At 46.6% G+C, this 17,479-nt stretch overlaps 1 protein-coding gene across 1 annotated transcript in view; it reads right to left on the bottom strand.

The window, feature by feature from the left end:
- Positions 1–983: 983 nt before the first annotated feature.
- DCLK3 (doublecortin like kinase 3) overlaps positions 984–17,479 on the bottom strand; it is a gene marked incomplete at both ends in the record, with an annotated part of 45,741 nt that continues 29,245 nt past the window's right edge. The window contains 4 exons of the mRNA XM_079712555.1: positions 984–1,177; positions 4,039–4,206; positions 5,482–5,614; positions 15,199–17,048. Of these exons, the coding sequence (XP_079568681.1) occupies positions 984–1,177; positions 4,039–4,206; positions 5,482–5,614; positions 15,199–17,048 (2,345 nt within the window). The remainder of the gene's footprint in view (positions 1,178–4,038; positions 4,207–5,481; positions 5,615–15,198; positions 17,049–17,479) is intronic.

The following is a 17,479-nucleotide window of genomic DNA, read 5'->3' on the forward strand; positions in this document are numbered from 1 at the left end:
GTCCTATGCCCTCCACAGTCTGCCCTGCAGATAGGAACATGCCTGAACATTCTGAGCTCCTTCCAGCCCGGGTGTAACACATCGACTGCGTTTCTGACATAGTAATGCACTAGATGGTTCCCTCATGATCTGAAAACGTTAACACAGTCACACCTGAGTGCCTAACTTCATGTAGACGGGACTCAGACTCAGGGATCATCGGCTGAAACGCAGTCTAAATGGGTCCTGAAGGGGTGGGAATAAATCAATGATTTCTTTTTTTTTGGCATGCAGGATATTAGTTCCCTGACCAGAAGGCGAACCCATGCCCCCAGCAGTGGAAGCACGGCATCTTAACCACTGGACCGCCAGGGAATTCCCAATGATTTCTTCTTTCCATTTCAGGCTGTACCAAATCTGATTTTCAGTAAGGCTAAAATGCTAGAGACCAAGACCAGAACATCCTAAACAGACCTGGCCAGTTCATCAAGGGTCCATCAGCACATTTATACGTAGTCACAGTGGTTTCGGGAGGCATGTCTGAATTATAACTCCCTGGCTCTCATCACCAGCATTAAGAAGTAATCAGAATACAGTTACTTCAGTCATCCAGAGCACATTTTATTAACACAGAAGGACCACGATTCAGCTTATTAATCTCACAGGGGGAGTTTAGACCCTGGTAAGCACCACTCATGTAGTATACTATGAACTTGATTACAAGGAGGAAGCAAATCACATCATTATTACCAAAAATTCCTCACTGAGAACAAGTCTCCCCCTCATCCCCCAAAAATGTATTAAAGGCTTCAAATCTAAAAATATGTTACAACATTTAACATTAAGACTCAAGTTTATTTTTTAAAATAAGCTTTAAAATATACTGAGTGTCTTCTCTCCTTCCCCTGATTCTCCAATTATGGGAGGAAGGCTTTTTCACTGTTTTTCTCCTTGACATCTATCCTCAAGCAGAACCAAGGGCTGAGCAAATGCTGAGGCCGTGACTATGACGCCTGCTCTGCAGCCCTCGAGTGCTGGCTCCGGATGTGGTTCTCGCTGCTGGGGGGCCCCTCCTTTTGTAGCTTTGCCCTTCTGGTCTTTCCAGCAGTTTCAATCCAGGGATGCTGAAGGACCTGGTGGGCCGTGTAGCGCTTTTTGGGGTCTACCACCAGCAACCGGCTCACCAGATCTTTGGCAGCTGTTGGAATGAGAGAAAGATGGAAAAATGAGATGCATGCAGGTGGTTTGGAGTTTTCCTTCCCCATACAGGAAATAAGGACACAAACTTTCCCATTAGCACCATGGCTGGATCAGAGAACTTCCTGCCACGGTGGAAACTTTCCATATCTGCGCTACCCGCTTGGGACTACTGAGCATTTGAAATATGGCTGGTGCAACTGATGAACTGAACATTTTTTTTTTTGGCCGCACCAAGTGGCTTGCGGGATCTTAGCCCCCTGACCAGGGATTGAATCCGGGCCCTGGGAAGTGAGAGCACAGAGTCCTATCCACTGGACCACCAGGGAATTCCCTGAACTGAATTCTTATTGCATTTACTTTTAATTAATTTACAGTTACATTCAAATAGCCACATGCAGCTAAGGGCTACCATGTTAGACATAGAGTCATGAGGTCAGGCCTGCAACTAACACCCATGGCGCTGCCCAGCCCAAGAGGACACATGGAGGCCACATAGCATATGTCTATTTTTTTTTTTTTTTTTTTTTTGCTGTAGGCAGGCCTCTCACCGTTGTGGCCTCTCCTGTTGCGGAGCACAGGCTCCGGACGCGCAGCCTCAGCGGCCATGGCTCACGGGCCCAGCCGCTCCGCGGCATGTGGGATCCTCCCGAACTGGGGCACGAACCCGTGTCCCCTGCATCGGCAGGTGGACTCTCAACCACTGCGCCACCAGGGAAGCCCCCGTCTACATATTTTTAAATTTGTAAATCAAACTATCATGTTGTTAAATAAAATATGTCCAATCTTCCTTCCTAAATTGACAAATATACCTCCAGATTGACAAAACTGAAAAACATGGGCAAAGAGATCTAAGTAGTAAATAGTGCAAATTCAAAATGAATTTCATTTTTTGCTCAAGACCATGACTGATTCTAGAGAGATGTGGTGACAGCTGGTGGATCAGGTGGCAGACGGGGAGGAGAAGAGATTTCTCCCTGGCTCGCTGGCTCTCCCAGGCCGGCTCCCTGAGCCTCTTAACCAATTACTCAAGAATACATGGGAGGGAATTCCCTGGCGGCCCAGTGGTTAGGACTCCGTGTTTCCACTGCAGGGGGGCATGGGTTCAATCCCTGGTCAGGGAACCAAGGTCCCTGCAAGCTGTGCAACACGGCCAAAAAAAAAAAACCTGATGTAATAAAGGCATGAATGTATATATTTTTTTTAAAAAAAAGAATGCATGGGGAAAAAGATACCCATGTTTATTTACCTTTATTGGGGGATGCCTCTTGTTCAAGGTCAGCTGTTCACCCACCAATTGCCCCGCTTCTATGGCCACTGTCCAGCCACCTCTTGAGCATGGAGACCACAGGATTTCTCCTACTCCACCCCGTTCAAACTGGGCAGATTCCGCCCACAATGTACCCCTTCCCCATTCATCCCAGCATCACTCCTTCAAGGTCCTCGGAGGACTCAGGGGGTAGAAGCCCAGGTTTAAACGGAATTCTCAGTCTCACGTGCCTGTGTGTGGACAGGTGGACACCCCACCAATATGTCTGTGCTCCCCCTACGCCCCCCAAACAGCTGCTCCTTGGCAGCCTAGGGCACTGTGGGGAGGGGCTGGGAAAAGAGGTCTCACAAGCCTTGGAAGTGGGCTTGGGCCATTTGTGCAGGAAATTCTGGGGTCCTGGTTAAGTGGTCTAGAAGGGGGAGCCTGGGCTCTGGCGGGGGGCACAGCCTCTTGTCCCCAGAGTCTCCTCACTTCTGGGGAGACGTGTAACCAGAGCAGACCCTCTAAGGCATGGGACTCAGGGCAGGGGCCACCATAACCAAATCTAAGAAGTGTTGCATAGAACTTTCTAAAATGATTTTTAGTCCTTCAGTTCCCAAACTGCCACTGCCTTGACCAGCTCAAGACCCTTACCCTACGGGCAGCAAGCTACCCTCTGCCCACCTTATTTAAGTGGAAGAAAATGAAGCTCTTCCCTTCCCTCAAGCCCCAACCCCAGATGAGGAGCCAGAGCTGAGGACAAGGGCAGATGAATAACTTATCTTAGATGATGTGTTTAGGGGAAATTGGGGAAAAAGTTATCACTCCTATTCGACTTTTTCAGCTAAAGACTCAAAAGACTCAAACCCCCCGATGATCTAGTTCTCAATTTTACAAGGGCAGTGGGTAGTACATACAAATCAGTAGAAACAAAGGGGGAAAATTCCACTTGAAAGGGCCAAAAAGGAGGAGGACCACACATGCTTCTGCTCCACTAAAAAGTACCTGAGACCTTCTCCCTTGACCTTCCAGAGCCCCTGTGCCCCAAGTATGCCCCCATAGGACCCTGATTATTCACAGGTAAAATAAGCATCTCCAGTCTGTCCAATTCCCAAACTCTTCTGTATATGAGATGGCAGATGGCTTTTTTTTTTTTTTTTTTTTGGCTGCACTGCACGTCTTGTGGGATGTTAATTCCCCAACTGGGGATTGAACCTGGGCCCTCGGCAGAGAGAGCGCCGAGTCCTAACCACTGGACTGCCAGGGAATTCCCAATGAGATGGCTTTGATCTTTCCAAATGAGGATTACACGTTTCTGATATTTTTCAGTTTATTTTTCAGTTCTGAGGTTCTTTAATTGGCTTCAGGAAAAGTGATTTGGTGACTACAACTTGTGGTGAGAATCCTTCGTTATAACTCAAAGCAAGTCGTGTTTGGAATGCTATGGAAATCTACACCAATCTAGCAGGAAATAAAGGATGAAGCACAAGATGCTGACAGCCCAGGTACCACAGCGGGTTCTCTGGGTGGCGTTTTACGCATCTGACCTGATCCCCAGAGGGGCTCCGTCTCTCCATCCCCTTCCCTCCTGCCTGGGAAGCCCCAGGTCTCACCGTCAGAGATGTCGTCCCAGTAAGGAGCCAGGAACTCGAAGTGGCCCAGCTGGATGATGTTAAAAAGCTCATCCTGGTCCCTCTCTGGGCTGCGGAATGGGGGGAAGCCGCACAGGAGGATGTAGAGGATAACGCCCGCGGCCCACATGTCCACCTCCAGCCCATAACCTGTGCAGCAGAGGCAGAGACGCATTATCTCACCACTTTGGCTGCCATCTCTGTATCGAGGGGTCTCAAAAGCACACGTTCAGCCAACCAGACAACTCTGTGTATCCATCTTAATATCTCTACAGAGTCAGTGTGTTCAAAGTCTAACTCACCCCATCCCCATCTCCCCAAAGAGCTTACCTTTCCAACTCCCTGTGTTAGTTGGTGTGAGCCCTACCATCCTGACTTCCCAGAGTTCATGTAGACTATTTGCTTTCATTCCTCTCTTATCCAGCTCAGTAATGCCTCCATGAAAATGTCTATAGTCGCTCAGTACTCTCTTGTCCCACTGTCACCACATTACCACAGCTACTATGATGGCCACACCGAGTCCAAACTCACTTGTGGGGAATCCAGACTCAACCTACCCAACCAACTGCAATTCCCTCTGCTCCACTGAGGCTGGTCTTCTCAATGTCTCTACCACCCAACCTCCATGCATAGCCTAGTCTCTGCATGTTGGCTTCCCTGATGCTTCTGCTGCTGGGACAAAATCTCTCCCTCCTCCCTACCCCCAGACCTACAACCCATCCAGAGCCTTCCCATCTTTAGCCATCATAGGGTGGCTAAACTGATTTCTCCTGGAGTGCAAGGATGGCTAAATAGGCATTCACATACTTGGAGCCATATAATAATAATAATAATAATAATAATAATAATAATAATAATAATGATTTCCTTGTATATCCTTTACAGAGTGTGTCACTAAAATAGTCCATTGGACCCTCATACAATATACGAGCCTGTAATAAATATTATTCATTGGGCTTGAGATGGGACCTCCTTTTCCTTTAAATGCAAGGTTGGTAAAGGAATTTTTAAGCCAATTACCATAAGAACCGTTCCAATTGTCTCCATTAGAGGTAACCTTGGGTGAGTGGCCAAATGGCCTTGCTTGCTTGCGTTCCCCACCCAATTCTCCACCATCTTCCATCTCACCATCCTGCCAACACATGTGCATGCGTGCGCGCACGCGCGCGCACACACACACACACACACACACACACCACAATCCCTTCTCTGTGATAAGGGCAGCCCTGGTGAGGAAAAAGTGCTCGTGCTTTGGTCAAGAAGACCTATTTCAAATATTTCCATTAACATCCAAGTACAAGCTTAGTGCCAACTCTCTGAGACTTTCGACTGCTCCATGTTGAAAAATGTAAAATTTAAATATTAAAAGTTAAACCTTGGTTAGTAAGTGAGCTGGAGTCCCACGGAGCAATGTGTAACTCTTACCTTTCTCAGAAAGAATTTCAGGAGCTACATAAGTCGGAGTCCCACACACAGTAAATATAGGTCTCACCACATGCTTTGCAAGACCAAAATCAGCCAGTTTCAAGGTGGTAGATTTGTCCTCATTTCGCTGAACCTGTAAGAAATCAAAATCCCCAAATGACCAAAATTGTGATGAGAACAAAGAAGGAAAACTAATAGGACAACAACCATGCAAGTTCAGGATAAGCGAACAATAAAACATAGGAGCTTATAGATTGACCCAACACTGACAAATCCAACTTGATCTCAGTGACATGTGCTCACTAAAGAACCAATGAGTTAGATTTTCTCTGCTGTCCAATATGGTAGCACCATATTGCCACAGATGGCTATTTATTTTAAATTAATTAAATTAAAATCTAATTAAATTAAAAATTCAGATGCACTAGCCACATTTCAAGTGTTCAATAACCATCCATGGCTAAGGGCTATTATATTGGATCATGCAAACCTACAACATTTCCATCAGTAGAGAAGAATCCACTGGGCAGCACTGAGTTAGAGCAAGGATCAATGATATTTTTGAGCACAGACTAGCTTTAATGAGAATTAGAAAATGCCTGTGGGTAATGCAAAGTCAGAGCAGAGGAAAAAAAGAAAGGAAAAAGAAGTGGGAATTGGAATGAAAAAGTAGACAAATAAGCAGTGGAGGCTAAAATTATATAATTTACCTAGCAAACACTTCTGTTGTGCTTCTTTGATGCCAGGCGCTGTTTATAACATCTTACAAAATATTAATTCATTTAATCGTCATTGCAGTCCTGTAAGGCCATGCACATTCGCATTTTACAGATAAGGAAATGGAGGCACAGTTACATAGTAAATGGTGAGCTAGAGTTTGAACCCTGACACTTGGGCTTTAGAGTCTGTGCTTGTAACTGGTGTATGATGCCGAATCTTCCAGCAAAGGGTTATTTCTGTTGCAGGAGGCTGAGGAGGTCTCATCCAAAGCCCCCCAAAGAATCGTAAGCAGGTGGACCAGAGGCAAACCTCCACCATCACGGGGCACAGCCAGCCATTCTCAACCCTGAGTTTTACCATGTTGTTACCAAAAGGGCTTTTGCAGTAAATCCCTCAGGCTGTGCTGGGCCCAGGAGTGGTCCCTCCTGGGGGAGAGATGGCCGTGTCCCTGGGAGCATTTCTGCTGTGCGGCCAAGACCTCCAGAGCATCTGCTGGGCTGTCTGGGCTTCAAGATTAAATGAATTAATATCATAATTTTACCCTCCACAATAGTTCACCTCTGCAGAGCAGGACTGACTTCACGCAAAATAGGAAGTATTGATACAGAAAGTCAGCCTTGCTATCTTCCTCCTCCCCTTTTAGGATCTCCTCATCCAAACCAAGAGCCTCCTTCCCAGGCATGGCCCTGGTCCATCCTCTGCTGTCAAGGCTCCATCCTCCTCCCCTGCTTTACGGGGCCCGCATCTCATGGTAGAAGCTGATGGCTCAGGCCAAGGTGAGCTGAGTGGTTAATTTCAGCGCTATGGGAAACTCACTGGGATTAGCCTGGGTGATCTCATCCAAGTGAGACTCAATGGAGCCAACAGGGCTACAGGAGAAATTATCAACCTGTCTGCAGGCACACGCCCTTGCATCCTGACTAGAACGGGGGCCAAGGTTCCCAATGCACCGACCAGCACTTGGGGGGCTGGAGGGCATTAGGCAGGGCTCCAGTTCTCCCTGTGCGGCATCAGACCCACACCTGAAAATGTAGGGCGGGCAGCCACTCCCCGATCTCCTCAGCCAAGGGTAAGTGCTCCAAACCTGCTTTGGTTCCTGCCAGAGAGTTTATATCTCTGTAAGCAGAATGTGTCTTAACTACTGAGCCCAAGTCACTGCTGGGCAATCTAATCAATTTCTTCATAATTAACCTAACCTAATGCAAATCATAGATGTAGAACTAAAACACACTTCTGCTTTGGTCTGTGTATCGAGACAGATACAGCTCTAAAGGAGACTGGAGAGGTAATTATTAGAATAATTTACACTAGAAAATCTACTTTGGAAGGCAAGGACAAAAAAAAATGTGTGCTGCCTTAAGTTTCCAGATGGACCATCTACATGAGTCCCATTTGCTGGGTGACTGCTGAAAAAATCTGTCCCTCACAAATATTTGTAAATATTCCCAACCAAATGATGAGCATTAAAAGCATTTGGCTGATTGAATACACCAAAATTAACTATGAATCCCTATGCAAAAGGACGAGCATTTCCTTCCTCAAACCCCCCATCCCCCCAACCCCCCATTCCAAAACCCAACTCCACTGAGTCAGAAGCATATGAAACATGATCGAGACTTGGTCTTCTATCTATTTTGAAGTTTTTCATGATATTTATTTTGAAAATGTATTATGTTAAATGTCCAGATGCTGATGGATACATTTTCAAATACCAAATCTGTTTTTAAAAATTATTTGATGGCCTTCCTAAAATAATATTATGCTGCTTCTTGTCTCCATAGCTTTCCTCTTTGAGTCTCAGGATGATGAGACCCATAGCAGAACCCGAGGGTGGTTAGGATCCACAGAGTCATTTGTTCCTTCCAGAAAGTGAGAATGTTCTGTGGTTTTAATTCTTCTGTCTCCAGCCTCTGCTGTCGGGAGTTATGTAACATTTTTAAAAATTTATTTTATCTTTTAATTTATTTTATGTATTTGGTTGCGCCAGGTCTTAGTTGCAACAGGCAGCCTCCTTAGTTGCATCATGTGTGCTCCTTAGTTGCAGCAGGTGGGCTCCTTAGTTGTAGCATGCGTGCTCCTTAGTTGCGGCAGGTGGGCTTCTTAGTTGTGGCATGTGAACTCTTAGTTGCAGCCTGCATGTGGGATGGAGCTCCCCAAGCAGGGATCGAACCCGGGCCCCCTGCATTGGGAGTGTGGAGTCCTAACCACTGCACCACCAGGGAAGTCCCAGGATTTATGTAACATTTTTCAGAGCTGTCAGTGTGACTTGAGATTTATTTACTTCGCCTACATAGGCAGCTTAACTACATTTAGGGTCACACACTGACAGTGTGAATTTTGGTTTTGGTTTTTTGTTTTCCAGCAGGCACCTCACATTCTTGGCTTCAGAACAGTTCTTATCTTAATCCTTGAATTCAAACGATTGACATCCTCCTGGAATAACTCTTCCTTCTGGTATTTGTGCAACTTTTTTTTTTAAATTTAAGTATAGTTGATTGACAATGTGTTAGATTCTGGTGTACAGCAAAGTGATTCAGTTTTTTATATATATATATATATTATATATATATATTCTTTTTCATATTCTTTTCCATTATAGTTCATTGCAAGATTTTGAATATAGTTCCCTGTGTAGGACCTTGTTGGTTGTCTATTTTATATATAGTCGTGTGTATCTGTTAATCCCAAACTCCTAATTTATCCCTCCCCCCACCCTTTCCCCTTTGGTAACCATAAGTTTGTTTTCTAAGTCTGTGAGTCTGTTTCTGTTTTATAAATAAGTCCATTTGTATCATATTTTCAATTCTGCACATAAGTGATATCATATGATGTTTGTCTTTCTCTGTCTGAATTTCTTCACTTAGCATGATCATCTCTAGGTCCGTCCATGTTGCTGCAAATGGCATTATTTCAGCTTTTTTTATGGCTGAGTAATATTCCATTGTGTATATGTACCACATCTTCTTTATCCATTCATCTGTCAATGGACATTTAGGTTGCTTCTTGGCTACTGTAAATAGTGCTGCTATGAACTTTGGGGTGCATGTATCTTTTCAAATTAGAGAATTCATCTTTTCTGGATCTACACCCAGGAGTGGGATTGCTGCATCATATGGTAGTTCTATTTTTAGTTTTTTAAGGAACCTCCATACGGTTCTCCATAGTGGCTGCACCAATTTACATTGTGTGGAACTTCTGAAACCATCAAAGTCTCCACCCAAACAGGAAACTTGTCTACAACATCTTCCCATCAGACTATCGTTCACCTCTGGTTGAAATCTCAAGATGGAAAAGATCCCATAGCTTCACATGGCAGACCATCCAGATCATAGTCAGATTAACTTGTGAGGAGGTTCACCCCACGTTGATCCAGAATTCCACCTCCACCCCTTTTTTCTAAATCTGCCCTCTGGGAAGGACACACCACTTCCAAAGATGGGAAACAAGTACCAGGATTCCCCCCAGGGTGCTTCTCGTTTCTCTAACAGGCTCCCAGGTGGTACCAATGCTGCTTCTCTAAGTTCACATCCGAGAATCCTCAAGCTTATCCTTATAGGATCAGGTCTCCTGACCCATCATCCCCTTCTCGCTCCTCCCTACGCTAAGTACGGCTCTTGAACCAGCAGCACAAGCATCACTTGTGAGCTTGATGGAGACCTCAGGCTACCCCAGATCCACTGAACAGAACTGCATCTCTATGAGACCCCAGGGCGATTCTTGTGCACTGTAAAGTTCTAGATAATCCCTATTTCATTGACGCCTCTTTTAACAAAGAATGCCCAGAAATGAACACCATATACCACGTATGATTTGAACAAATCAGTGAGCCTCAGTACCCTCAGCTGACTAGGCACTGGGTGGCCATCAAGGCAAAGACCCCAGTAAATGACCCACTTCGGTGCCACGGCCCCAGGGCACACATCTGACCTTGCCCTCAGCCCACATCTCTGTTTCCCTATCTACAGGTTTATCTAAATTCACTGCTCTGGGTCACATTCCTTCTGGGGCTCCTTTTCAATTGCCCTCTAACTGAAAGGGTGTTAGAGATTAATTTACATGGTACTTTAATGACTCTTGGTCCATCTGCATCCATCATCCCCTTTTCTAGCCACATCAAAGTACCCTGCTTTGAATCCAGACAATCTACATTTACATAAGCAGCCAGATCACATCTGGACAGTCTCAAAGCTTCAAAAGGAATCTTTCCTTTTCTGAGCCATTAACAGCCTCTTCTCCTTCAAGGGCACATCAATTTAAATGTGATCTTTCAATGATCATTTCTGAACAGCAGATGGAAGCAGAGTACAGACCAAACAGCAAGCGGCTCCCCCTAAGAAAAGGGGTAGAGCTTATTTATCTTTGTCGACTTCTTACTTGATCCTTCATACTTCCTCTGGCCTTCTCCCTCCAAGTTTCCATTTCCAACTGGCCATGAGGACGGAAATGATCTTAGAAACCAATTCACATGGAAATGCCAATGCCTAAAATCCATTTACATTTCAACAGCAAAAGATAGCATAATACAAAGAATGACTGAAAAAATCAGTGGGGACAAAGTTTTCCTAGGACCTGTCACATTACTGGCCTGTGACATGCCTTTAGTGTCTACACATCATCACCTCTCTGGCTCCCGTTTGCTTTTCCCAGGGCCCAGTCAACACCACACAGCACATTCCAACCTCTCCAAGGGAGCACATGCTGGCAGAAGAAGCAATTAACACTGATATTTCTTCAAGCTGGAAATTCTCATAATTAAAAAAATTTTTTGCAAGATTTCAGGAGTCTAAATAGCCCTAAAGGAAGAGGGGCACTAGCATCTTATCAGGAAATGAGATCACTAGAAATAGATAAGCTCAGTAAAACAGGCCTAAAATTTTACTCTAGGGCCCAATTATCAGATATAAATATTTCTGCTGGTGAAAACAACATGGTAAGCTTGCTAGATCCATTAAGAGCTCCTAGCACATTCTGGAAGTCTCTAAAAGCAGCCACAATCAGCCATGTAATCAAAAGTTAGTTCTAACATCATCAGTCTCCTAAGTTTAGCAAAGTATTGATACAGACAGTAGCCATCCATTAAAGGAAGAAACAATTATTTTGATAATACAAAAGTCAGCACAAGAGCGGAACACTAAATTAAAGTCAACTAAAGAACATTAATTGATGGACAGTAGTCACCATGGTGATATTTACTAATATTAACTCTCAGAAGACCAGCCAATTTGCAACATAATTATCCTAACAACAGGTTTAGAGATGACACTTTTCTAAACTCAGACAATGAGTCTATTGTCAAATCCAACACTCCCCAGATCTTTGTCTGAAAAACCACCAAAAACTGATGTTAGGTAGCATTTAAAGTCTGACATAACAATATATTCAACTTTACTCATCTGGGAAAAGGACAGACACGATTTAGAAATGTGACAGGCCCACTCATTCTGAAAAACACCAGCTGACAGGTTATCCACAAGAGAGAAAAGATGTTACCCTATGCCACCAAAGATGGCTCAGATCTGTAGCTTTTTGCAGCTTCTGAAGGAGACTTACCACCACGAAGGAAAGTTTTTTATTTAAAAAAACAAAAAGTAGGCTTTCTTGCTCGGTGCTTTGTGACCACCTAGAGGGGTGGGATAGGGAGGGTGGGAGGGAGACGCAAGAGGGAGGGAATATGGGGATATATGTATACATATAGCTGATTCACTTTGTTATAAAGCAGAAACTAACACAACATTGTAAAGCAATTAAACTCCAATAAAGATGTAAAAAAAATGATACAATAAAAAAAGTGGGCTTTCTTTAAAATCAGAAAAAAAGGGTCAAAATATCAATTACAATTAACACCAATAAACAACTCATGTATTAGACTGAAAAATTATAGCTCCACTGCAGTTTTTCCTCTCTCTCAGGACACACACACACACACACACACACACTTCACTGCCTTTAAGGGCACTAAAACACATATGAACTGACATTTAAATCCATTAAGGTGTCGCCAAATGACTTCTCAGAGGCAGCTAGCTTGTCCACACTAAATGTATACCTTGCAATTTTTTATTTCCTGAAGCAAATCTCTCCATGCCACCTGCAAGTGCTGACTTTTTCCATTTTAAAAACTGCTGACAAGTCAGTCCCTTAACACAAGTGAGAGTCTCTATTGCCCAAGAGATGGGCCAGCTCGACAGATTGGTTCCAGGACCTTGTGGAGAAAATGCAAGCTCAGATGACTGTCCCCAAAAGAAAACGATCCTATAGGGTAAAGGATCTCACTCCACATCCTCGAGAACGTGTATCACTGTTCTGATGCTTTATTAAGCACAGGCCCAAAATGTTCTGTTCATGGGACCCATTCAGGCCTCTAGTCAGAATTCCTCCTGCTTACGCAATTTGGTGAAAACATCAGAGGATCCGTAAAGAACACTGGTCTGTCACGATTCCAAAGTGCCACTGTAAACAGGGTCCGGCACATCACACATGGGGAAAACTTGGGCTCAGACCCAAAAGACAGAAACAAAAAGCAAGTGAAAAAAGGATGAGGACACTTAGCTCATGCAAAAATGGAATTCTTGGGCTTCCCTGGTGGCACAGTGGCTAAGAATCTGCCTGCCAATGCAGGGGATAAGGGTTCGAGCCCTGGTCTAAGAAGACCCCACATGCCGCGGAGCAACTAAGCCCGTGCTCCACAACTACTGAGCCTGCACTCTAGAGCCCGTGAGCTACAACTACTGGGCCCGAGTGCCACAACTACTGAAGCCTGAGCACCTACAGCCTGTGCTCCACATCAAGAGAAGCCACCACAACAAGAAGGCCGTGCACCGCAATGAAGAGTAGCCCCCACTTGCCGCAACTAGAGAAAAGCCTGCGCGCAGCAACGAAGACCCAACAGAGCCAAAAATAAATTTTAAAAAATTGTTTTTAAATACGATTTTAAAATGGAATTCTTAGGGAATTCCCTGGTGGTCCAGTGCTTAGGACTCGGCACTTTCACTGCCGTGGGCCTGGGTTCAATCCCTGGTCGGGGAACTAAGATCCTGCAAGCTGCGCAGTGCGGCCAAAAAACCCAAAAAACAAAAATGAAATTCTTCAAAGGGAGATTTATTTCCTGGTAATTCAGACCATTCAGGAAACCAGTCAATGATCTGCAATTCTATGAATCTGGACAAAAACAAGGCTGCTTGATTTAGGGGTCAATGTAGACCTCACTTCACCAGATAATTAGCTCGACTCACTCAGAAATCATTCTGCTTGTGGGAGCAGCTTACAGGCTGATGAATGTACTGGGATGATATTTCCAGGCTGGCTCTACAGCCATGAAATTAAAGGAAACAGGTTAACCCCTTTCCCCTCCACCGCCTCCCCCACCAAAAAAAAAAAAAAAAAAAAAACTGGCTCATGAAGATCACTGTCTCCATTTACCTCGGCTTCATGTGCAGCAATCTGGCTTTGGATTCTTCCTCGTGATGTCCACCTTAATATCAGACTCATTCCTAACATAGTAATAATGAGAATAGCTGCCACTGATGGAATGCTTGCTATTTGCCAGGCAGCACACTGGGGTCTGTATTCATTCTTTCATCTAACTGATATTTATTGAATCTCCACTATGTGACAGAACTGATGTAGTTTTCAAGGTACAGTCTGAATAAAACAATGTTCCTGGGGTCATGGAACTTTCCAGGAGGAGGAAAAAGAAAATAGAAGAATAAATATGGAACGTATCAGGTAGTGATTGGGGCTACAAAGAAGAAAGTGGGACAAAGGGGCCAGAGAGTGAACACGTGAAGTGCACTGTCCTAACAAAGCCCACCAGGAACACACTTGAAATTCAGGAACACACTGGATTGACTGACTCATTGCAATAAGGGAGATCCCCAACACCTTGGGGATCCAGGCATCTAAGTGAGAGGGTGTTCAATGAACTTGTAAGAGGTGGATTGTGTTAGGTGATTTGGGAGAGGGTTCATGAAAGCAGGATTTTGCTCTGAACTGGATACTGTCAGGAAGTGAGGGTAATTCTATGATTGGGCATCTTGGTAATTCTTATCTAGAAGGTGGGAGGAAGGGGGGGCAGTGAATCATAGTCACCCAAAAGGGAAAATGTAGCCCCATTTGTGGTCTGGACAATCTTGTTCTTATCTGGATTTGGACATGATGATGAAGAGGTCTTGCTTTTGTCTGGACCCATCATGGTCCTAGAGTGTCCTTAGTTGATGTTGGTGCTTTGGGAGATTGTTTACATCCAAAAACAGAACAGCTGAGCTGTGTGTGCCAGGCCAGCTCCCGTGCTCAATTCTCCCTCAACCTTCTAAGACAGGTACTATTACTATTTCTCTTTTATAAGTGAGGAAACAAAGGCCCAGAGAGGTGAAAGGACTGATGCTAGAGGCTTTCGGGATCTTAGTTCCCTGGCCAGGGATCGAACCCAGGCCCCCTGCAGTGGAAGCTTGGAGTCCTAACCACTGGACCGACTGGGAATTCCTAATGAGCCTTTTTTTGTTTTGTTTTTTGTTTTTTGTTGTTGTTTTTTGCCTACTGAGCCTTTTGAATTCCTGCAGCAAGACCTCTTCTGCAAAAGGGCCAGGGGGACTTTTGGTGGGAGGGTGGGCTCAAAGCCTGCAGGGGGAGCTGCTACCAGCAGACACCCCTAGCACCTAGGCCAGAGGATGTGCAAATGCCCAAGAAATGAAGTCCACCTGATCACTGTCAAGGTGAAAATATTTTTCTCCCAGGCATGAGGAAACAGTTTCCATTTTGTTTAAATAGGAAGGCTTCTTTCTCAATAACTTAATCAAAACCCATTTATCTCTGCAATTTATGAACTACAACCAAAGTTTTAAATACTGAAACGAGCATGTTAAAAAAAAAAAAAAAAAAGAAAGAACCATAAAGGTAATGCTCTAGCACACAAGGGTACCAGAGTAGGAGCCCGTTCCGACTTCCTGTATCCCATGTTTTATAACCTCCCTCTTCCACCGCAGCCAGGGCGGGGCTTACCAGCAGGTTTTCCGGCTTGAGGTCCCGGTGGACGATGCTCTTGTCGTGCATGTGCACGAGCGCCTTGCACAAGTCCATGAGCATGAGGGCAGCGTCGCGCTCCGGGAACTTCACACTTTCTATAATGGCATCGAAAAGGTCCCCTCCCTGCACGTACTCCATGATCAGGTAGATCTCCGCGTCCGTTTCATACACTTGATGCAGTTTCACGATGTTGGGGTGAGAGAGGCTCTGGATGATCAAGATCTCGCTATCGACCATGTCCTCCTTCCCTTTGAGCTTGGACTTGTCTATGATCTTCATGGCGTAGGCCTGCTGGGTGCCGCGGTGCCTGCACTCCTTCACCACCGCGAAGTTCCCGTCCCCGATCACGCGGCCCGGCTCGTACTGCTTGCGCACGTCGGCCGCCAGGATGCCCGCGGGCCGCCGCCTCCTGCCGCCCGGCCGCTCCTTCTTGCTCTCCTCCGGCCTCGTCTTGGGCTCCTTTTCTACCCTGGCCGGCGGCTCATCTCGGGAAACCATCCTCCTCCCTCCGGACGCACCCGGCTTTTTCTCCTTTTCCGCCTCCTGCGCATCCCCTCTGGTCCTGGGGAGCTTCTCTGGGTCGAGGTCGGCAGGATGCTCCCTCCAGAGCCAGCCTCCCTGCTTGCTCCTGCCTACGGTCCTGCTGTCTTTCTCCTCTCTTATGGGCTGGGCTTCCCCGACAACGTCCCTCTTGGCCTTGGCTGCTGCTGGGCCATGACCCTCCTGGCCTCCTGGGTCTCGGGCCTCTTTCTTGTCGGTGCTTTTGCTGGGTCTCCTCGGCTCCTGAGGCGGGTGCCCGGGACTGCTCCGGGTGCCCTCCTTCCAACCTTCCTCCCCATCCTGGGGCTTCTCCTCAGGGGACCTCCTGCAGCTCCTGGTCCTCACCAGCCTCTCTACGTCATAGCTGGGGCACCTGCCCAGGTCCAGCTCGCTGGTGCCCAGAGAGAGCCGCTCCCTCTGCAGGCTCTGCTGGAGCTCTCTTTCCCGCTTACACTTCTCACACCTGATTATTTCCCCCGACGTCTTTTCAATCTCCACCCCCAGGTGCTTCTCTCCGCTAGCATGCCTCTCCGGGGTGGCATCCCTGGGCACCTTGCTGCTGGGTTCAGGCTCCCACTTCCCTCTCACCCACTTCTTCTGGACCCTCACCCTGTCCTCCACGGGGGTCCTCCCCTGATGTCTGACGGCAGCCTGGGACCTGGCAGCCTCACCACAGCTCTTGGTGGTCTCGGTCTCCCCACAGTGGTGACCCCCTTTCAGAGCCTTGCTATAAAGCCTGCTTCTCAGCCTTGGAGAGGGGACCCGGCTGTGCTGGGTCAAGGTCAGGGCCCGGGCTTTGCTGGGGTACAGTTCCTCTATAGCCACCTGGATGTTCTTCAGCGTCAGTGGCTCTTTGCCCACGGCTATGAAAGCATCCCCTTCCCTGAAGAAATCGGACACACTCCTGATTTCCCTGCCCTTGAGGTTGAACAGCTTCCTCACGCGGTCACTCTTCCATCTGGGAAAGCCCAGGGCCTCTGAGACGTCGGCCAAGAGCTGCTCGAAGGTCTGCACCGACCGTCTGTTGAGGAGCAGCGTGATCTTGCGGAGGGGTTGCCCACCCAGCTTGACCACGGTCACGACCCTGGGCTTCAGCAGGCTGCTGTCAGCGTGGACAGGGTGAAGGCCACCCTGGGGGCTGAACATGGACACCAAGGAGCCTCGAGGCCCCAGGAATGGTTTCTCCAGGCTCCCTCGGCCAGCAGACAGCCACGTGCCCTGCAGCTTCCGCTCCGTGATTCTCGAGCTTAAACATTTTAGAGAATGTTCACAGAGACCTCGATGTCCTGCAGGGGAAAAAGGACAATACAGTATTAGTCCAAGGGGTTCAAAGAGCCTTCTTGGGGCTTCCCTGGTGGCGCAGTGGTTGGGAGTCTGCCTGCCGATGCAGGGGACACGGGTTCGTGCCCCGGTCCGGGAAGATCCCACATGCCACGGAGCGGCTGTGCCCGTGAGCCATGGCCGCTGGGCCTGCGCGTCTGGAGCCTGTGCTCCGCAACGGGAGAGGCCACAACAGTGAGAGGCCCGTGTACCACAAAAAAAAAAAAAAAAGAGAAAAACAAAAGAGCCTTCTGACCTTCACCAAACCTTTACTAAAGATGACTGATGCTGTTACAAGTTAAAAGTGTGCTCTTTGAGGATCTGCTTGAAACAGTGGAGCCCTTACCGGTTAGGCCAAGAGAGACCAGGAGTGCAGAATGGAGTTGGCACTGGGCCT

The sequence above is a fragment of the Hyperoodon ampullatus genome (genome assembly GCF_949752795.1).
Source record: "Hyperoodon ampullatus genome assembly, chromosome: 10".
Classification (NCBI taxonomy): Eukaryota; Metazoa; Chordata; class Mammalia; order Artiodactyla; family Ziphiidae; genus Hyperoodon; species Hyperoodon ampullatus.